This window comes from Solanum dulcamara, chromosome 8 (assembly GCF_947179165.1).
Source record: "Solanum dulcamara chromosome 8, daSolDulc1.2, whole genome shotgun sequence".
Classification (NCBI taxonomy): Eukaryota; Viridiplantae; Streptophyta; class Magnoliopsida; order Solanales; family Solanaceae; genus Solanum; species Solanum dulcamara.
Window position 1 is genome coordinate 63,336,351 of NC_077244.1, and position 22,462 is coordinate 63,358,812.

Consider the following 22,462-nt stretch of genomic DNA (forward strand, 5'->3'; position numbering starts at 1 on the left):
AGAGTATGAAAGAAACTCGACAAGAATGAAGTAATCTTTATCAATAGAAACAAAAAATATATCAACTTTCCCTTTGTAAGTAGTGTTAGGGTCTCCGACGAGATGACCCCCATGATGAAAACATCAAAATATAGTTGTTCATATCCCCAAAAAAGGCCCTCAACACAAGAAAATATCCCCAAAGCCGCTTACTTTATCAGTGAAATTGCCGAAAATCCTAATTGCAATATGAAAATAAAGAAAGTGTAAACAACAAATAAAATACACCTCCTTCAAAAATAAAACACACAAACAAAAGAAAAGTTTGATAGATCCTTCAATTTCTCTAACGTCGTAAACTCAACAAAAAGCCAATGCTTGATTTCAACCTTTAAACTTGAAAAATGTAACATCCCCTAAAAATGTTGTATAAGATGTTTCAATTTTCGCCTAAAAATGATATAACCTCTGTATTTTAGTCATAACATTTCATAAGATGATCCAAATTAGGTGATTCAAATTTCTGAGTAACCACAATATCAATACCTACAACTTTTGTGGCATATTTTATATTTCGGAGTTTAAGTAGGTCAAATAAATTAATTGTTGTAAGATAGGATGTCGTGATGGAATGGAGTGTTTATAGAAGAAAAATCATATCTCACTTTAGGATTATCCAAATGGGTTGATTCTTAAATGATATGAAACTAGACTTCCATATCTACAATTCTTATGAAGACATCAAATCCTAATAAGAAATTTATCTTGTTCAAACGCAGCTTCAAAAAAGAGTATTCTGTTAAAAAGAACCCATCTCACCTACCATTGAAAGATCTAGATACATTTGACATCACCCATGACATCCCAATTTTCCATTAAATTTTTAGATTTTTTTCTTTATAATTATTTTATTTATTGTTAGGTCTCTCTCCTACACCTATAGATACCCACCTTATTTCCTCATTTTATTCATCAAGCTTTCTCAAACAATTCTTCTCTCTATACACTTTTTTACTCATTCTCAAATATAGTTTTAGTTTTTAGTAGTGAAGAAATACTATTTCGGTGATTCATATACTCTGGGTAATAAACAAAACGTTCCGGCGAGGAGAAAAGCTAGGACTCAAGAGTGTTCATTAAGTCCTTCGATTCCGACTAAAGCTTCGAATTTCAGGTATGTAAGGCTTCAATGAGAGCATTTCTTCCACTCTCATGCCTGAAGTATTTTAATTATATGATAAATTATGTTTATTTTCGTTAAGCTTTACTCTAAGTTATGTGGGTGTTTATCCATGGGTTTTTCCACCCATGTAGTCTAAAAAACTCTTTTAATTGAATCTCTTGATTTCAAGTAATATTTTCTTATGGAAAATTCTTATTTATTCTTAATAGCATGAATCATGGTTAAACTAATGATTATTGGTCTATTTTGATGCAACATGATTTCATATGTATAAATTGATGGATTGCAAGTAATTTATCTATTTATCTCTTTAAAGATTCTTGAAATTCATGGTAGATTGATTAAAACATGATTTTTAATTAATGAATTTCAATGTATTTATGCATATTTATTTACATACATGTTTGCAAGTTGAAGTATTTGAACCCACCTAGTTTTACTATATTTTCAATGAAGTTTGACTTAAAATCTTTGACTCCAAATGAATATTTATGAAAGCAATATCTATAATCAAAAGGGAGTCTTATGAAAAAAAAGAATGATGAAATGATATGAATAATGTATTCTTTATGCAATAAGGACAATTCTGTCATACTTGAATTATCAAATGTTTTAATGAGCTATTCTACCGAATATGATGTTTTGAATTCTCAAGCTATATGCTATGACTATTTTGAAGTATTAAACTATTCCGTGGGATTGACTTAGCACCGAATGGGTCATTGAGATGGAATTCAGTAAGAGAATCCTAATAGCAACCCCCTGTCTCATTAACTATGTGCCAACATAGGAGCCCTTGTAGGCTTAGGCTAATGGATCCATGAAAGCCCTTAAAGTTAAAGTTAAAGAAATGAATGAAGTTGACGGAGTTCTACCTGGCAAGTAGTCTCACCGGCCAACGTAGGGGGTTATGTTGGATTCCATGTAATAGCTCGCATGGTCTTAAATGTTGTTATGATTATTTTCCCATAAAATAAATATTTTAAAAGATATCTATATGATTTATTATGCATGCATTACATTATGTTCCATATTACATTAATATTTTAATGTTTCCTCAATGTTTATGCATCCTTACATACTTAGTACATTCAAAGTACTAACGCATACTCTTTTGCCTACATAATATCATCATGTAAGGACGAGTGCTTCTCCTCGTTTTCCTCCACGTGGCTAGTTGAGATTCCGTTGAAGACTACTTTTGGTGAGTTCCCAACGTTCCAGGAACAATACTCCTTTATCTTTCTAGCTTATGATATGTTGAGATATTTTACTATGACATTTCTTCTATTATGATTGAGGGTGAGCTAGGGACTTGTCTTAGCCCCATTAAATCTAAAAGTTAGAGGTATTGTTGGACATATATAAGTTGAAGATTTACTATTATGATTTTCGCTTGTTTATTTATCATCATTGCCTATGAAAGGCTAAAAGAATGCTAAGAGACTTGTTTGAGGTACTTTCGGGTTCTTCATTCGCCATGTCACGTCTAGGCCCTAGGCTTGGATCATGACAAAAAATGGCGACATAAATTACAAGAACAGTTAGTACTAACTACGAATTGAATGAAAAATAAGGTAAAATTGAAAGAGTTACAAGAGAAATCTACCGAAGGTTTTGATCGGTTGAAGTCGAACAAGAGAGAAAAATAAGAACCGAAAGGTTGAGATCAAAATGACTCTTTAAATTTGGAGCCAATATGACGTGAAAAGATTTTGAGAGTTGGCCTGATATAATTGATCAATTAGTCCATGTGGACACGATTGGGTCACACACGCTTGTGGTCAACAAACAATTGTTTAAAATGTGCTAAAATGACACATTAAAACCCGATAATAGGTGTCTAAAATGAATAAAAACTAAATGAGATGTCTTAGTGAAAGTTGATGCTAATTTTAAGAGGCCACCGACGACTTCTGCCTTATACTAACTCTTTTAAGTAGATTTTACACATGAAAATAAAAAAAAAAAAATATATGAATAAAAACTCATTGGCGCCAATAACTTGACCCGACTGTCCAAATATCGCCATTGTTCATTTGTTCTTGAAATACCCACTCCTAGGGTTTAAGGAAGAGAGAGAATTGAGTAAAGCTGAAAATGGCGGAGACAATCTCGTTAATGGATATTGACGATGACAAAATTGACACGAAACTAAACAAGGGTAAAAACATAGTCTTTTCAAGCTCCAGTGCAGAACCGAAATCAGTTCCTTGGGTCGAAAAGTTTCGTCCTCAGTCTCTATCTGACGTTGCTGCTCATCGCGATATTGTTGAAACAAGTATGTTTCTTGATCTCTGTATATTATTAGTGGTTTCTGACCGAGCGATGTATATAATTGACGTTTCTGGGCAAAAGTTGATAGGCTTGCAAGTAGTAATCGGTTGCCGCATTTGCTGCTTTATGGACCTCCTGGAACTGGAAAGACTTCTACAATTCTTGCTCTTGCTCGGAAGTTATATGGGTCTCAGATGCACAATATGGTTTTAGAGCTGAATGCCTCTGATGATCGTGGTATTGACGTGGTGCGCCAGCAGATTCAGGACTTTGCTAGTACTCAGAGCATCTCATTTGGGTAACTTTTTCCTTAATCTCTTATCTTCTATGTGTTCGAATGGTGGTGCATATTCAGGACTTTTCTATATAAAGTATGCCAGTGAACAATGTAACATTCAGCTCAGTTCCTCTATACATTTATATGCACATTACTTTACGAAATTGTCCTCTCCTCAGACTTGTAATGTTATCATATTATTCCTCATTCTGTCTCTGGTTTTCCGAGACTAAAAAATGGCCAATGGAACTATACACCAGATGAGTCAAGGTGTCATTTTTACTTACTTAGGGAAGTAAATTGAAGCTTAATTTTGTTGTTATTTAGTGCAAAGTCAGCGGTGAAGTTAGTATTATTGGATGAAGCAGATGCAATGACAAAGGATGCACAGTTTGCTCTGCGTCGAGGCAAGAAATTACCCCTTCCTCATGCTACACTTAATATCTATGCTATACTTGCAAAGCTGATTGTGGGGTTATTCCTCTGCAGTGATTGAGAAATATACAAGAAACACTAGGTTTGCCTTGATATGTAACAATGTCAACAAGGTTATTCCTGCCCTACAATCACGATGTACACGATTTAGGTTTGCTCCACTCGATGCAGTTCATGTTTCTGAGCGGCTGAAACATGTTATTGAGGCTGAACTGTGAGTTCCATTTTATCTTTGAAGTTAACTCTTTGCTGTACTATATGTGTGTACTTCATGTTGCTCAGTCCCTTGGAAAAATTTGGTAATGCAAAAGAGACCATGTACTCTTCTGTGGTGGATGACTGGTGTAGTGATTGGAAATATTAATTTCATTTCTTTCTTCATTCCTCTTATTTTCCTTTTTTTTTATCCGTTTGGTTCAGGCATTGTCACAACTTAAGTCCACTGGCCCATGAGGCTAATGGAGTTCATAGAGCACTAATAGAGTACTAATAAGGAAAAAGAAATAACTAAATGTAGCAATTGATGTGCATTTACCTATGTGTTTCCCTTGGTTGCTTAATTAAAACTTTTTCAGCAGACTATCATTTGTCCGAATGTATTGGTCAGGCCCATGCTACTAGTCAAATACATAGATCTAGTGAGTAAGATATAGAGAAGACGACCAAACTTCTGTTGACATGCCACAGAAGTTCAAGGTATCTTGAAATGCGAACCGGTAAATGTGACTGTAGTCATACTTGTATGGTGCTTATGGCTCAGTAAGAAATAAATGTTCCTAGGTTCAGGTTTTAGAGTTTTTTCTTCAGTCCAATCGGACATGTTTGAAGACAGTTAAAGTAATAACCACTTCTTTGTTGTCATAGTACGACATTGAGAAGTCAATATGACCTCATGACATTGTCCTTCAGTTCAGGTAAGATTGCATCTTTTTTTTTTGGTTAATTCTATTCATTCGGGATATTTACTCTCGGAGTGGTGGGGGTTTGGCTTGGACCCATACCCTATATATTGATTAACATATAATTCAATGAGGGGGCCATAAACCAAAACCTTAGGGAACAACATCAAACATTATTCACAAAAGATGTGCAAGCACATGAAGGTATTGAAAGAACTACTTTTACTACACAGGGCAACAAACAAGTAGCTCTTTTATTGAAAATCTAAGGGGGTTTGAAGATCCAATTAGACTGTTTCTTCGGCTTGATTTTGAGGATTGCATCTCGGACCTATCCATTCTTATTGGCGCTTTAGCTTCACGAGGGAGATCATTTTCAGACAGAAAGATCTCACTGTTGGTTATGGTAGTAGCATATTTGGCAAGAGATTCAGTTACCTCATCGCCTTCTCTGATGCAGTATTGGATTGTGATGCTATGTGTTTCCATCTTCCTTTAAATCTTTTCAATGTCGTCTTGTAGCTTCCATGGAATTTTATACACTCCTAGTATCATATTGACAACTAGTGGTGAATCAAGCTCCAATAGGAAGTTGTGAGAGTTTTGATTGCATCACCATAAGGTCCTTTGTAAAGATGCCTATACTTCAGAGTAATTGCTAGTCTTGAAATAGATCAATGGAAACAACCTCTCTATCTCCATGAGGTAGTGGTAAGATCTATGTACATTCTACCCTCCCCAGACCCCACTTGTGGGATTTCACTGGGTATGTTGCTGTTGTTGTTGAAATAGATCGATGAGGCAAAAGCCATGACCAATTGCCTATTACCTTTTCTAACAACCCTTCCAACAGTTGCCTTGCATACATTAGGGATGTAGCTTCCATCTGTGTTCAGTTTTCATGTATTACCTTTCGGACAAATCCATTTAACCATAATGCTTCTTAGTATTTTGTAATTTTCAACCACTTGACAGACTTTGTCCAGTTCCATTTCCAATCCATGGTGCTCAAGTTCTGTCCAATGAAGATTTTAACCTGATATAGCACAGATTCTAGAGATAGTGGTGGTCTTCTTGTCATACTTTTTGTTACATCTTGCTTTCCACGACTCCTAACTTACAATCAGAGGGGTGACTTGAAGCAAAAACACGTGAGATGTATTTCTTACTTGAATTGCTTAATGTGTGCTTCAGTGTCATCACCAAGTCTCTAAGACATACTTTTCCTTGTGAATGAGCATTTCCTGAAGAGGCAACTCTAAACCATTGACATTCAACTTTATCGTAAAAACAGTAAATTTCTTTGCCCATATAGTTGAAGGAGATCCATGTTCCAATTTTGATTGACAATATTTTGCTTGAAGGAACCTGGTCCAGAGATTAGCTTCTGTCTTCACCATCTTTTAGTTGTGAAAGAATTGCTAATGTGCATGATCTTTTAAAAATCAATTCCTTCTTCTTCTTTGGGAAAACTCATATTCTCCAGGGAGCACCAATAGTAGCTCATTCCCTCCTGTTTTTCTTCCCAGAAGAAGTTAGAAAGGTATATTTCAATTTGTTCTATGATTGTCTTGGGAGGAACCATGGCTTTTAAAAGATACATAGTCTGAGATTGTAGCACATTGTTGATTATAACATCCTTTCCTCCAAAAGACAATAACTTTCTCTGCCAAGCTCCAGCTTTGTTGATCACCTTGGTGGCAAGGTCTGAGAAAGGATTGATTCTCTTCCGTCTAGAGTAGATTGGACACCCTAAGCAAGTGATTGGAAACTCAGTCTGTTTGAAGCCAATCCACTTCCTCATTCCCTTTTTGACTCTTTTGTTATTAATATCTGAAGAATTGAGTGAGGATGTGACTTTTGTCTTTGTTAATCTCTTGTCTAGCGGCATTTTGGTAATCTTGAAGAACCTTCATAATAGTCTTCACTAGTCTCCTATCACATGAGGTAAAAAGGAATCAAATCATCAACATAGCTAAGATGGTTTATTCTTGGGCCTTTATTACTCACTGCAAAGCCATTAAATTGGTTGTTCTCATGCAGTTTGTTTAAGGCTAGATAGTACATAAACAACTAATATAAAGAGTGAGGGGGATAAAAGGTCTCTCTGTTTTAGTCCTCTTGTTGATTTGAAGAAACAATATCTGGTTCCATTAATCAACACATAGTACCAGTTCTTGTCCAAGAGCCTGTGAATCATTTCATTAGCAGCTTCGGAGAAGTTCAGCTTCCTGACTACATTGGAGAGAAATTCCCAAGATAGTTTGTTATATTCCTTGGACATGTCTAATTTCATGACAATGTTGCCATGTTTATTATCATTGTTGATCACATGGACTCTTTCTTGAGCAAGAAGGACGTTCTCTGTAATGAGTCTGTTTTTCACAAAACCAAATTGGTTATCTAAAATCAACTTGGGTAGAATGAGAGTCACTCTGAGATCATCTAAGATATAATTTTGTTGGAGAAGTTACACAGACTGATGGGTCTAAGTTGGCTGAGGTCAGTGGGGGGATTTCACCTTGGGATTAGCACCATGTTAGTATGTGTAAAGAACTTGGAAAGACTGGCACAAGTGAGAAATGTTCCAGGTGGTATGATAGAAGTGACCATTGAAGCCATCTGGTCCTGCTGAACTGTTAGGGTCCATGGAGAGAATGGTTTGATGAATCTCTTCTTCCTCAGGTATTATGGTAATGTAATTGTTGTCCTCATCAGTGATCAAAGGATCCACATTGTCAAGAATGGAAGGTCATTATCACTGGGTGAATGAGTGAATAGACAAGAGAAGTGATCAATAGCAGCTTCTGAGATGACCTGGTTACTCTCAACCCAATTGCTCTAAGAGTTTTTGATTCTGTGGATTTGAGTTCTTCTCCTTTTCTCTTTGACAACACTATAGAAATACTTGGTACTGGAGTCACCCTCCTCAGCCCAAGTAATTTTGGTTTTCTGTTTGAGAATAGCATCTTGCATCTTCAACCACTTGGTGTATTCTGCTAGGGCTTATCTGTTTTCATCAGTGTGTTATGAGACTCATAAGTGAGTTCAACTCGCCCTCTTATAACAACCAATCTTGAGTCCGATGTGCTATCTTCTTAACTAGATAAGAAAGTCATCTTAGTACGAATATACTGATTTAAACAATTTTGGGAAATCAATTTGATAAATACTGAAGTATTATATTTATACTGAAATTGTTTCTCTATGGATTGTTTGATATATTTACCAGATCTATATTTTCTGGTACTTTTATTGAATTACAAATGATATTTCTACTTGGCATACTGGTGTTTCTTGGACATTGACAACTAAAAGTATATGTCCTCAAAACCACCTTGAAAACCAAATAAAGTTATGGATACTTGCTAATATATTTATGGACCTTGCAAAGGTACACAATCCCACTGTTCAATTATTTTCTTAGCTTTCTTTCCGGAAAAAAGCGAATATGATATGACAATTGTTAAATATGTCATAGTTACTCTCTGCTCTATTTAGTCTACGCTATCATTTCTTTTCTCGGTCCATCACATTGTTTTGTTGTAGGCTTGATGTCCCTGAGGGTGGTTTAAAGGCACTTGTACGATTGAGCAATGGTGACATGCGAAAAGCTTTAAACATTTTGCAGGTTCAAACTCCTCATTTTTTTTATCCTCATTTAGATTATATGTAGATTTCAATTATTGTGGTCAGAGATTTCACATCATGAATCAGTTAAATCCCTTTCTTATTACAATGTGCTGGTAGAGATCTTGCTCTCTTCTCTAGCTTGACCACCCACTTCCCACTGCAGTAAGAAAAATAAGAAAGGAAAAGAAAAGGAAAAGTTGTTTAAGGAGCTATCAATCTTCATGGCTGCAGTTAAAATGAGAGATTTATTGGCCACAATTCACCAAGCTCACAATTTGTTTTATGGAGAACTCTAAGGGCCTAAAGTAACTCATTCTACCTTATTCATTTATGGAAAAAGTGAAATTCTATAGTTACTTAGGCCCGTTGCTTAAGCATTTTCCTTGAGAACTAGCTTGTTATGTTGTGCCTGACGCTAGTTTTGGATGACTCGTTAGGCCATGGTAGAGTCTACAGGGTGACGCCTGCAGAGAGCTGATTATTGTGATTGGGGGTTAATTTCCAGGGTTGCTATGCTTGTTCAGGGTCCTTTTAGTAAATGTAATGTTTTGATATGCTTTTTTTTAATCAGTTGGTTTCTATGAGGAGGACATTACTCTCTGTTAATTGTCAGGAGGACCATTCTTGGTGATAGAAAAAAGTTAAACTTATTAGATAGTTTCAGGCATGCATGAAAACACTGGTACTTAGATTAACTGCAATTACATCGTTGAACTAATAATCATATCAGTCCTTTTTTTTTTTGGTTTTGATCTGTCGTAGCTGTCTAGTTCTTGTTTGGCATTAATATATCAATATATACATTGGTGGAGGGGTTTGTTTTACTAGCTAAGAAAAAAACGAAACCATTGTTGGAAAACTATAAGTTGCTTATTGTGCTATAAATGCCATGCAAGAAAAAAATTAAGCTGCTGTTTAGTTCGTTTATCTTCAGGCAGGTAGACTATTATTCTTTTTAGGATTCACTATCATTAACTTTTAGCTTTATGCAGTCAACACACATGGCTTCTCAGCAGATTACAGAAGATGCTGTCTATCTGTGCACTGGAAACCCATTGCCCAAGGACATTGAGCAGATTTCTTACTGGCTTCTGAATGAACCCTTTGCTATTAGTTGCAAACGTATCTCAATGAGTCCTCCTCTCCTGTACTTTGGCCCATTTTATCTATCTGTGCTTGTACTCCATTTTACTCTCTTACCCTTTTTTGTACATAATTGTTAATAGGAATATCGGAAATCAAGACACGAAAAGGGTTGGCTATGGTTGATATCGTGAGAGAAGTAACCATGTAAGTGCACACATTTTTGGATCTTCATGTAACAGTTATTTTTGTAACTCACCTTTGCTCATCTAAACATCAGGTTTGTCTTCAAGATTAAGATGCCAGCAGATGTTCGAGTTCAGCTGATCAATGAGATGGCCGATATTGAGTATGTATCCCATGTCTTTCTTTTTGATTGTTTATTTTCTTTGCCTTGTGCTAGACTAGCATTTCTGGTTCGATGCCAGAGAATCGAAGGCTGGCTTACGGTCAATTTTCTCATTTACTTGTTAAATCATTGACCAATATTATCTACTGAACTTGTGGCTAGGTAATTACGCTACATAAGATGAGATCACATATTTCTTTAACCAGCTGATCTCCAAGTATGGATTCTCTGGCTTCTGAATGGTGCATCGAACGTCTGTAAACCCCCCCCCCCCTACTTGCAGCAGAAGAGGAACGAAATACCACTTTGCTTCTAGAAAGAATTTTTTGCGTCATAAAAAAAGATGGTCATCAATGTTTTTATATTTTTTATAAATAAAAAGGGAATTCATGATAAATTTAATAAAAGCAATATGAACGGTTTTTTGTCCGTCTTCTTGGTCGAGAATTTAGTCAAATTTCTTTCATCAATGTTTTTATATTTTTTATAAATAAAAAGGGAATACATGATAAATTTAATAAAAGCAATATGAACGGTTTTTTTGTCCGTCTTCTTGGTCGAGAATTTAGTCAAATTTCTTTGTCATAAAATTCAATTGCATTAGCTTTGCCAAAAAAAACAAATTGAATTATGGTCTCTAGGTTTTCCTAGAGTATGTTTTTTAAGTTATGGATTTTCTGTCTCACAGGTATAGGTTGACTTTTGGTTGCAATGATAAGTTGCAGCTTGGATCACTGATTGCTGCTTTTACACGAACAAGATCCGCACTTGTTGCAGCTGCAAATTAATCATGTTGGACAACCTGGTGGCTTGCCCCCCCAGCTGAAAAATTTGCAATGTTTTAAGATTCTGCGCTTGAATCTAGGTTTTAAAGCTTCTTGATGTAGTATTGTAGAAAAGATCTCCCAAATGTAAAGTGCAATATTGTTCCAAGTGCTTTGCCGTTCTTGCACATTGTAGCTAAATTTTATTTAAAAGCTTTGCTCTGTTTTGAGGTTTGTTTTTCCATTTAAATTGTACATTCAAGCATGTTGTGTTATGCTGCCTGGATAATTCGTGCTTTGGTCGAGCTGCTAACTTGACATGGGGGACATGTCCATATTCCATTTTGTTGCTGACCCTACACGGAAAATGATCATATTTCATATTGGCTGTGGGCGTGTATTAATGGTGAAGGTTGAAAGATTTATAAGGTAGAGGAAACAAATGAAACCTACGAACAATTTTGGAGATCTACGCCCTCATGCTTTGGGACCCATCCATTTGCTCTTGCAGTTGGTTTGCGTTTGTAAAGACGGTGCTCATATGTACAATGATGAATGGCCATTTGCAAAGCCATGGATGGGACAATCTTCTCAAAGAGATCTCTATTTTATATTTATATACTGCTAAGAGCTACAGAAGAATCTATACAGTGTTGTGGTTCTTGAATAGCCAAGACTAACATTCTAGCATGGGAAATCTCCCCTAGACTTTGGGCCTCATAAATCTGGAAGTTTTCAGCACCAGAGGCAGTAATGCTTTCAATACTACAAACCTGAGCCTTCAGCAGATGTTGATGTGCTCTTGCATTAGCCTGGGATGTGAACAGATTGTTGCTCGTTAGGGGATTCATATAACTTTTCTTAATGCTCTGTTGATTGGTTGCCAGATCCAGCACCGAAATGGGGACTCAAGTTGCATCATATCAGTCTTGGTTCACACTTCACTTAACACTTTCATTAGACGTCCTATTGGACCAGGTGATCTCAACCTCTAAAGTCTGGGATGAGCCATTGTAGCGTTCATGACTGAGGCTGAAAATATCACTGTGTATGCCTTCATTTACCACTTTATCAATTTGGATCGTTACACTCCCAAGCGTACTCTGAAACACAGCAATTTACGTATCAACATTGTGTGAACAACTGACTACACTCTTCTCATCCTATTGAAAGTTGCAACATTTACATACAGAGTATTTGTCCCTGCTTTTTATATATCTTCTTTTCAGACTATTAGTAGCAGTACAAACAGTAAACCTTATTGCACATTGTAGTTGGAGTTGAATTGGATATTCTAAATTTAGCATCAGGCACTCCAAAAATGAAACTAGTTACCTTTCCAAAAGTAGTTCTGCCTTTGCATGTGATCTGCAACTTTTGTCCCTTCGGTGGAACATCAAAAGCCCATGTGAATCCTTCATTCCATTCTGGGGATGTATTGCGATTAACAACCTGATAATAAACCAGACTGTTAATATAGATCGGATTAGAAAAAAATACTGATGTATCATGTATGTGTTTTTGGTGCATCACGTAACACAAATTAGTATCTCAGTAAGTGGATCAAATTAGTGAGGATAAAATTGGAAAAAAGTTAATTAAATTCTTCCTTCCTTTATTTTTTGAAACGACAAGTATTTTGGAATAACTATTTTTAACAAAAGTGACAATTGTAAATAGGAACAGCGGGAGTAGTTAGGATGTGAAATTCAGCCATAAGAAAGTAAACATTTGTGAATTAGAAGTCTTTTATTTCATCAACAATTACAATGCTGACTCATTACCTTAGTTTGTCGTGCTGGACCATTGCCGATAGTCAATCGACAAAAAGGATTTGTTCCTCCCATGACATGTCTTAGATTGTCCGCACGCTTAATGGTGACAGTCAAACAACCTGGTAAGTAATGCAGCAGGCTCTCTGCTCTATCACGGAAACCTGGGGGACAAGTTTTTATCAGCATTTGTAGGATGGGAATGGCTTCAGCTGCAACCATTGCTTGAGATTTTGACACATCAATTGGCATGGTTGACCAGGATTGTTGGATTAAGCATAATGTGGTCAATGCTGAATCCTGAGCAGCCTCGCTGCCAGATTTCAGTGCTGTCACCAGATGAGGGATACAAAGGGTCCCAGCTTCAGAAATTTGGAGCTTGGGAAAATTGGAGAATATAATAAAAATGCTCTTCAAGATCTCTTCATTAGCAGTTGCTGTGGCGCACAATTCCTTCTCTAGCGCCACTGCATGACAATGTATTAGAAATGTTTTAGGTAGACAAGTAGGGAAAGAAACACTTATACCACTGTCCATGACTGAACTAGAGGATATGTAAGGATAGGAACATAACAAAACGCAAACAAGAAGATCTGTACTTTTGTAGCTTAAATTATCTGGACAATTAAACTTGGAAATTGATGTGTCAAATACATGAATCAGAAGGATTTACTGCTTCAGTTGAAATATTAAATGTTGAAGGATAGCATGGGAACAAATACAGTGCCTAGGAAAACATCATACGTCTAGCTGTCTTCATTTACTAGTTTATTTTATCCTGAAGCTTTAGGTTTCAGGTCTATTTTTCCTGTTTTCCTTTTTGGAACTTCTGCTGTTTTTTTTTGTAGCAGTAAAAAGGGTTAGGCAGAGTGAGTTATTGTGTCAGTTTCTGTCTTTCACTCTCCGACAATTTCATGACAGTCCTTGATCTCGAAGCCAACTTATTATGACCAATTGACCTAGCTTCCTAAGTTAATTCAGAGAAGCATTGGCTTTCTTTAAGGGCGTGAATGGAACTTTAACTTGTAAAGGACACTTAGATCAAAAGAATAAAAACTTTCAACATTCCTGGGAAAAATATCGGAACACAGATTAGGTCTATAGACTCTTTCTGGGTTCAAGCACCCTCATATGATGTTCTCTTTAAGTAGGTAACGATTGGTTTTCTGTGCAATTCTATTTATTATGTTAATATATTTGACACAACTAGTGGCATCTAGTTTGACATTTTTCAAATAATCATCGACTGAAAGAAGGAACGGTTATTTTATTTAATAAGCAACACACCTGTCAAAGATCTGATAAGTTCATTTGATGCATAATCCTTAAGCGTGTGATTCGAGAACAAAAACCTTATGAGCAGAGCTGCCTGGACTGTAATATCTGAATTAGGGGATAGAAGCAGTTCTTGAACTAATAGTATTCCACCTGCTTCTGCGACACCTCTCCTGTTGGTTCGACTGTGCATGACAAAATTTTGTAATGCACAAATTGCCACCATTTTCATTTCTTCCGTTGGTTGATCTTCAAGCAAAGTTATCAGTGCTCGACAGGCACAGACAGAATCGCTTGCTCTAGCAAGTCCTTCATGCTGGGAGAGATCACCAAGTGCAAGAGCAGCAAGAAGCCTTGCGGGCTGCAATGTAGTCTGTGGATCTAGTAAATATTGTGCCAGAGGTGCTATTGCATACTTAGATACCTTCAATTCTCTTATTCGGACGTTGTTGAATAGAGCTTCAATCAGACCTGCTGATGCTTCTTCAAACTGGTGAGATCTTAGCAGATCTAGAAGAGCATCTACAGCACCGGCTTCAGCCATCAGTTCACCATTTGATAGATCAGTCTTTTCATGAACTATTAGAGCATTAAGTGCAAGAGTAACAGTGCTCTCAACTGTTGAATACAACATCTTTACAAGAACCACCAGTGGAACCTTGAGGTAATAATCAGCATTAGATTGTATGACGTTGCAGAGAATCATAGCTGCTGACTCCCATAATGTATCAGGAGGTAAGGGATCATCTTGAACGATAACCTTTGAAAGCTCAAAAATGCCACCGGCATCAGCAACTTCCTTTGGCCATCTTAATGATATATTTTCCAAAGCACTAATTGCTGTCTGTTGCAAATTCAAAATACCAATGCCTGCGAGCTGCACTAGGGGCACTACTGCATTTTTTGATGTTATATCTTGCTTGAAATGCTCTTGTGCAAGGAGGTGAGACAGCAGTTCGGTACCAAGCTGCTGGATAGATTGAGCTGGGGATTCAAGAAAGGAAATCAGAGGCTCAATGACCTGGCTAGGAGTAAGTTTTAGAGTGGCAAGACATTGTGGCTTCTCTAGAATATTTACAAGAGATTGCAACGCACTGTGCTGTCCCCACAATCCAAAATCTGACCGCTGCAAAACCGTGAAAAGAGGTTCTACGATTTTTGCAGCAGATGGACTTCTTGAAATAGCACTACTATTTGTCAAGACACGGAAGAGTTCTGCAATTGTGGAGCACAAGGAACTGGATGCAGTGGGGAGTAGCTCAAGACAATTTTCTAATAGTCCGGCTTTCACCATATCCAACTTGCGTGGAGTTCGGTCTTTACCCAGCTTAATAAGTGCGAAAATAGTCGCTTCAATGAGCCGATGGTTTGATCCAGACACCAGATGAACCAGAATACGAACAATCTCATCAGCTGATGCAAGGTCTACTGGATTCTCATCATCTAAGAACCTCTCGAAAGCACAAATAGCTGATTCCATTGCTCTTTCCTCATCTGATTGCATAAGCAGTACAAGGGGATCTAAGCATTCAGAAGCAATAGGCAATGCTCTGATTTTATGATCACCAAAAAGTACAAAGCATAATTCAGCAGCATCGCTTTTCAGTTCCATCGAAGAAGATGATGACAGAATTTTGTATAAACTCTCAAGAGGATTCCCATCTAAATCAGCCATCACTTCTGCTTTTGTATCATTCCCTGAAGTCAACTTGACCAAGGAACTAAGGGCAGCATATTGTTCACTTTCTGATGCAGTATCAAGCATGTCCGCTAATGGCTGAACTGCTTGATTTGATGCTTCAGAATTTCTAATTCTCTCATTATCAAAGAGTTCATTTAAAGCCCTAGCAGCACTCAGCCTTGCATTCTTTGAGCCCAAACGAAGGACAGCAATCAGTTGAACAGAGCAACTAACTGCAGCTTCATGTTGAATAAGAATAGAATTACTAAATATAATTCTCAGTAGTTCAGAGATAATTGCCTCAGTCAAGTCTTGAGGGCTCAAAGATAGATACTTCGCTAGACCATCCAGTGCGCCAGCTTCAGCCATGATTAATTTATTTTCGTCATTACCATCAGCAATTTGAGTCAAGAAACGAACAGCTAATGGGGGCGCACCTGCTCTATCTGGAAGTGGTTTTAACAGATCTACCAATAAAGGGATGGTCCTGCGTGCAGTGGAACCAATTCTCACTTCTTCAATTTCAAAGAGAACTTCCAGAGAAACCTGATCTGGATATCTTACTAATGAAAATTCTTCAGATAGAGCAACAAGATTTGGCATATCTATTTCAATGTGACCAATCAAGCTTATCAGACCAGTGATTGCACCAGAATTTACAACAGTAAGATTTATTCCCTTTTTCCGATGACAGACAAGACTGGCTATTGCCTGAGCAGCAAAAAATCTGACAATCATTTCATCTGATTTCAGAAGAAGTGCAAGCGAAGGTATAATGCGCATGGTTGTTGGAGAGGATATAATGTTGGGATTCTGGAATAAAATAGCTAATAGCAGTGCACTGATCCACATGCCCTCTGCATCTTCTGCCTGCCATGACAAATACCTCTTCAGCACAATGACCAAATATAACCTTTAAGCAAATCATGAGAACCAACATTACTTCCAGAGGATTAAATTGAATAAAGGTGACACTGGAAATGCGACTGAGATGGTTTGGGCATGTGAAGAGGAGAGACACAGATGACCCAGTGAGGAGGTGTGAGAGGTTGGCCATGGATGGTTACAGAAGAGGTAGGGGTAGGCCGAAGAAGTATTGGGGAGAGTTGATTAGACATGACATGGCTCAGTTACAGCTTACCGAGGACATGACCTTAGATAGGAGGGTGTGGAGGACCCACATTAGGGTAGAAGGCTAGTACATAGTCTCGTTATTCTTCCCTATTCGTAGGCACATTAGCACATTACAATTCCTTGTGCTCTCATTTCTGCTATTTCTGTTACTATTTATTACTTTCAGTACTTGTGATTACTCTATTTTATCTGTGATGCCTTCGTTATTTATTTTCCTATAGCGCTTTGAATTTCTTAACCTTATCTGACCCCCTTTTTATGTCTTTTTTGAGCCGAGGGTCTCTCGGAAACAACCGTCCTACCTTGATAGGAGTAAGGTCTGCGTACACTCTACCCTCCCCAGACCCCACGTTGTGGGATTTCACTGGGTTGTTGTTGTTGTTGTATTGTCCATCTTTTAGTCACTTTATTAACTGAGGTTTCAGTGATATATCTCTGTCCCATAAGAGAGGGTAACTTACACATTCAGAGGTTCTGGGAAAGTCTTACCATTTCACCAACTCCAATTGTGTTGTTAAAGATAGCATACACCATTGACCATGAGTATATTGACTAAACAGTGCCACAATGTAATCCGAAAACAGAAAAAGGACAGAGAAGCTAGTAGAAAGAAGAAGAAAATCTGCACTTCAGATATTCTCGCTCTTGTAATGATTCTCAAAATTGCAACTCAGTGAAAATATATCCAGGACTACTTCCTCCATGTACATTTATTATATGAATGATATGGCAGGCGACTAGAAATAGTAAAATAAATGATTTTTGTTTGATAAAGTAAGGTGTTTCATTAAAGGGCATTAAGGAGATGCAAAGTTACAAAAGAGAAAAAGTAAACAAAACTTCTAGCTGTGAATAAATGGATTATTAACTTGTTTAAACAAGTTTTACTGCACTGACTACAGACAGGCAACCAGTCTGTTATCAAAAGCCAACCTACAGAATAAATAAACAGGCCTAAAGCTCGAAAATTGAAAGGACAAAATGATTGACACCAATGAACGACTTATTTTCTTCAGGTGGAAACCCAACTCTAGTTCTCCTTATGAAGAGGCATTCACACAGCATAAATGGGCCAAAAAAAGAGAAAAGCAAACACCAAGGATGATATAAAATTTACCTGTGGATTGGAGCCATGTCTTGCAAGCTTGACAGCAAGGGACTCAAGTCCCCCAGCTTCCACTACAGTGGATGTGTTCTTGACATGAAATGATGAAATTATTGAGAGCAACCAAAGGGCAACTGTACTACCCAAAACTGTTGCTGGATCAGGAACTTCAAACTCATTTCCTTCTCCAAATGGAGTTCTTTCTGTGAAGCCTCTAGGGGTTCTGACGTCAATTTCTAGGGAAGAACAAGAGCAGTTTGGCTTCATCATGTCAACTAATGCATATATAAGAGGTTTCAGGTAACCAGATGCATCAAGTGCATCCATTGACTGAAGTTTATGCTCCTTGGCAGCACAAATGCTCAATGCGGTTCCACCAACTCTTACTTCTAGAGTGCAAGAATTAATTATTCTATCAGCCAATGCGCCGATAGACCTTGATTTTGATAATAACAGATTCCCTAGAAAAACTGGTTGATCTCCACAAAGCCTTGATAGAATTTCTATTGCCTTATCTTGGACAAGGGAAGATCCCTCGCAAAGGCAATGTACAAGAGGCTCTAAACTAGATGGAACTTCAGCAAGTGCAGTGCATGAACTGTAAGTGGAATCTGCGCCTTGCTTTGTCCTCGTCAAAAGTGCAATAAAGTCTAAAGCATCTGCCGCATCAGTACCATCAATATTCATTACATTTAATGATTCCACCATAGCAAGAACAGCAAATCGACATTGAGCACTTCCATTGAATACATCTTCCACTGGAAAGTGCCTCAATAGTCGATGAAGTGCACGTGCTGCATTTCTCCTACCATCTGATGATCCTTCTCCTAAAACTCTTGTCAAAGCTGAAACAACATCTTCACGCAGCGCTTCCGCAGCTATCTCTGGATCAGACAACAGATTGGCTAAAGTAGCCACTGCAGTAGCTGCAGAATCAATGGATGCTGTTTTGGCCAGCTTGATTAAAGGCTTTACATGCCCTTCAGCAATATGAGGCATCTTGTTTGTAGATTTTTGTTTTGATGCACGGGATAAAGCATGCAAGACTCGAGCTGCCTCTGTTGCAACAGCTGGAGAATTGCTACCCAAAAGTTTCATGCAAGGATTGACCACTTCATCTGTTGCGAGAGTCTCACAAATATCATGCCGCGTGCTAAATACATCTGCCAGGACAGAGGCAGCATATACTTGAGTCTTTTCATTTGAAGAATTAAGAACATGGACTAGCGACATTATTCCTTGGTTAGCAGCAGCACCTTTATTCACAAGGTCAGTGTGAGATGCCAAGGTAAGCACATGACCTAACACCTCAGTTACATGGGCCTTTGAGCTTGGTAAATCTCCCAGGAGCAACACTAACAATTGATTAGTGGTAGCTGGATCAGCCACTGTGATTAGCTTTTTTAAAGCCCTAGCTGATGTTTCTTGCCCCTTTGATTCACCATTTTTGAGGAGCCACAATAATGCCTGTATAGCTCCAGCACTTTCGACGCAGGCACGATTCTCTTCACTATGACAGCAAAGGTTATGAATAATAAGTGCTGCGTCTTCCCTAGCCTTCTGAGACCCCATTTCTAGTAACTGGACTAGTGGTGGAATCCCACCAGCAGCAGTGATTGCCCACTTGCTCTCGTCAATTTGGTCAGTTAGGATTGCAAGCATTTCAACAGCATACTCTTGATGCTGTTCACTGGATAAACCCAGCAGTGATATCATTAACTGAATTCCTTCCCTCTTTCCAATAGCTTCCCAAACAGTCATTCCATCACAGCATAAACGTAACAGGGACAGTATTAAATACTCCAGTGCATCACCACTTGCCATTGTTGTGAGCCCAGTAAGAGCCTTCTTAGATTCGGATTGTTGGACAAGTTTTGACAGATAAGCATTGCCATAAAGGCTTCTCATAGCCTCAAGAAGACGCTCCTGAACCAACTTATTATCCCGTGGCTTTAGGAGCATTGCAAGAATACTCTCAATCTTTGTCGCATCAAATATTTCTTCTTCTGCTTTGTGCTCAAAGACCATAAGAGCATATGCAAATGTTCCAATTATATCAGCCACCGGAGCAGCTAACCTTGGGGACTGCGCAAGCTCACCCAGATATAGTAACAGAGGAGACATTCCGCCACATATATTGGCTAAAGCTTGTATTGCATGCCGCTGAAGTTTCTCTTTTCCCTCACTTTGCAGTTTTTCTTTAGAAGGAGCAATGACAGCTCCTATAAGTGCTGTGACACCCTGTGAGTCAACAACAGCTTGCTTTGCTTTGGCAGATTCTGAAGTAAGAACCTCTAAAGCCTCAGCTGCATTGGCACGTACAGAAACATCATCTTGCTGAGCTAACAGGCTAAAGAGAGCTTTGATTCCTCCAGAATCAATTACTTTTGGGATGCTATCGCTGAATGCCAACATCATACGGGCCAATAAAGAAGCTGCATTTGATTGAGTGGAAGCACTACTAGAAGAAAGAAGTCTAACAATGATGTCCACTCCCCCACCCTCTAGTGTTGTCCTCCAATGTCCATCTTTATCACCACAGAGATTTCTCAAAGCCCCAACAACAAATCCTTCCACTGCTTTGTCCGGCTTCTGTTTTGGATTCAGCTGCTCCCACAAAGTTGGTACGACACCTTCCGTAATGAATATTTTCATGCCAATAGGATCATCTGAAACTCCACTAGATGACACTGCAAAAATTGCTTCCGCAGCTGCTTTCCTTGCTTCAGCTGAATCTGACTTCAAAAGTGAAAGTAGAGGTGGAATACATCCACCTAGAAGTACCTTTAACCGCATGTCTTCATCTCTGCACAATACAGTTAAGGTTGAAGCTACATTGACTTTTGCGAAAAGAGTAGCATTTCTGAGAATTGATATGAACAGTGGCATTGCTTGGCCATGTGAACCAATAAGACGTCGCGCTTCTTTTCTAGCTTTGGCAATGCCTAGAAGACGTGCTGTGGTAAGTTCTTTTTCGTGTGCAGATGATTGATTCAAATGCAGCTGATCAATAAGTTGAGCAAGCTGTGGCAGTGTCTTTTCCGAGTCATCCATTTCTGCAGTGTCATTGGACTCCCTGAAAGTAAATATATAACACCTTTGAATTATCTGGATAAATCTTTTTTAATAGGTTGTCTAGATAAATCATATTATGCCTCATGAATTCATGAAAAAGGACAAATAAAATCAAGCAATGTGGAGTTGAAATTTTCTTTCAGAAATTAATTGAGAGGTCACAATATTTTGGCTCCTATACATACCATATGCCCAAAGTTTCTCTACATTAGGTGTCTCTAAGCACAAGGAAACAAAAGATGGATTTAGAAAGCACAGTTACGAGATACTAATATGTTCTATCTCTCAAGCAAAAGTATAGAATATAGAAACTTCTTTTAGCTAAATCTATAAAATAGTACATAAATGCAGCTAGAATGCAGAGTAACGAGAGGAAGAAACCTGCTCTTCTGAGAAGAAGAGGATGCCACTTCCTTGTCCCTTAATTTAAGGGAAGAAACGTCTGACATTGGCAACAAGCCTCCACTATCTTGCGTTAACGAAGCATTCTAGTTAGCTTGGTTACTATATGCTCAAACACTAAGTAGTAAAATTCAGGAAATAATAGAAAGTATGGATACATTTTTCTCCATAGTCCTTCGTGAGAAACATAAAGCAGAAGAGCAATAGAAAAAGGGAAAAGAAAGAAGAATAACACGAAACTCAAACAAGGTTCACAATCATGCTTGCCCCAAATATTTTCACATTCTTCAAACCATTAAAATCTCAATTCCATGGTACTAGGTAACTCTGTCCACTAAGGCACCCTAGGTGCTTAAAATCTCATTTTCTTTTATGCATACAGAAATATTTAAATTTCCCACAGTCAAGTTAATCGCGAAAAAAACATTTCACTGACAAGTCTTAATTTGCCATTGCACAAAATGTTCAACAAGAAAGATTTTTTTTGCATATTTACCTTGCCTCCAAAATTTGTTAGAATCCTGCAAAATTCAGCTCCTCTTGCTCTCCAGGGTTAGAAACCAGAAGAAACCCGGAATTTCTCCCAATTTAAGAAGTGCATATAAATAATATGTACAAAATATACGTGTAGAGGTATATATAATTTTTTTTTACATATATGTATAGTATTAGATGAGATTTGAACCAATGGTACAACAAGTCTTTACCCAGAAAATCTGCATAACCCAAAAACAAAACAAAAGGATCAAAAGCAATTCATCCCCATTAACGCAAATACACATGCAGGTAACGAATATATATACATACATTAATGTTTAGATGTAACTATATAAATTTTATCATATGTCGGATTGAATGAGAAGAGCATTTGTAGAATCTACAATCTAGAAATGATCATTCTATATATATTGTATTTAATAAATTCTCCTCAAGACATGAAATTTAAAAAAAGATTAAAAATTGAAGCAAGAAAAAGAGGGGTTGGGGGGTTCCAAAAAGGTACCTTGGAGAATTGTAGAGTTGAAGAAGAAGAAGATGGAGAATGGAGTGAAACAGGAAGGTGTAGAGAGAGAAAGAAACATAGAAAAAAATGGGTGAGAGAGAGACTGCCCATATTTCCCTCCTCATTTTTCATTTCC

The 22,462-nt window shown here is 37.7% G+C and overlaps 2 protein-coding genes across 2 annotated transcripts; one reads left to right on the plus strand and one right to left on the minus strand.

Moving 5' to 3' along the window:
- Positions 1-3,185: 3,185 nt before the first annotated feature.
- Positions 3,186-11,123, plus strand: LOC129899508 (replication factor C subunit 3). The gene is made up of 9 exons (XM_055974502.1): positions 3,186-3,443; positions 3,521-3,737; positions 4,044-4,123; positions 4,206-4,365; positions 8,600-8,681; positions 9,676-9,805; positions 9,910-9,973; positions 10,047-10,115; positions 10,804-11,123. Exons 1-9 carry the CDS (start codon positions 3,263-3,265, stop codon positions 10,901-10,903), a joined length of 1,083 nt encoding a protein of 360 aa, XP_055830477.1. The 5' UTR covers positions 3,186-3,262; the 3' UTR covers positions 10,904-11,123.
- A 474-nt stretch (positions 11,124-11,597) lies between these two features.
- On the minus strand, positions 11,598-21,370 carry LOC129899507 (protein CELLULOSE SYNTHASE INTERACTIVE 3-like). The gene is made up of 6 exons (XM_055974501.1): positions 21,303-21,370; positions 17,859-20,922; positions 13,939-16,477; positions 12,664-13,118; positions 12,215-12,331; positions 11,598-11,982 (listed from the first exon to the last, which is right to left on the minus strand). Exons 1-6 carry the CDS (start codon positions 21,368-21,370, stop codon positions 11,821-11,823), a joined length of 6,405 nt encoding a protein of 2,134 aa, XP_055830476.1. The 3' UTR covers positions 11,598-11,820.
- Between the last annotated feature and the right edge of the window lie 1,092 nt (positions 21,371-22,462).

What these genes read in the sequence shown, in the direction of transcription:
- LOC129899508 (XM_055974502.1), top strand. Translation starts at nt 3,263, where the DNA reads ATGGCGGAGACAATCTCGTTAATGGATATTGACGATGACAAAATTGAC. An exon ending in TCGCGATATTGTTGAAACAA is followed by an intron (nt 3,444 to 3,520) that starts GTATGTTTCTTG and finishes TCTGGGCAAAAG; the next exon opens with TTGATAGGCTTGCAAGTAGT. An exon ending in AAGCTTTAAACATTTTGCAG is followed by an intron (nt 8,682 to 9,675) that starts GTTCAAACTCCT and finishes AGCTTTATGCAG; the next exon opens with TCAACACACATGGCTTCTCA.
- LOC129899507 (XM_055974501.1), bottom strand. Translation starts at nt 21,370, where the DNA reads ATGTCAGACGTTTCTTCCCTTAAATTAAGGGACAAGGAAGTGGCATCC. An exon ending in GTCCAGCACGACAAACTAAG is followed by an intron (nt 12,332 to 12,663) that starts GTAATGAGTCAG and finishes GTTTATTATCAG; the next exon opens with GTTGTTAATCGCAATACATC. An exon ending in GCAGAACTACTTTTGGAAAG is followed by an intron (nt 11,983 to 12,214) that starts GTAACTAGTTTC and finishes GCTGTGTTTCAG; the next exon opens with AGTACGCTTGGGAGTGTAAC.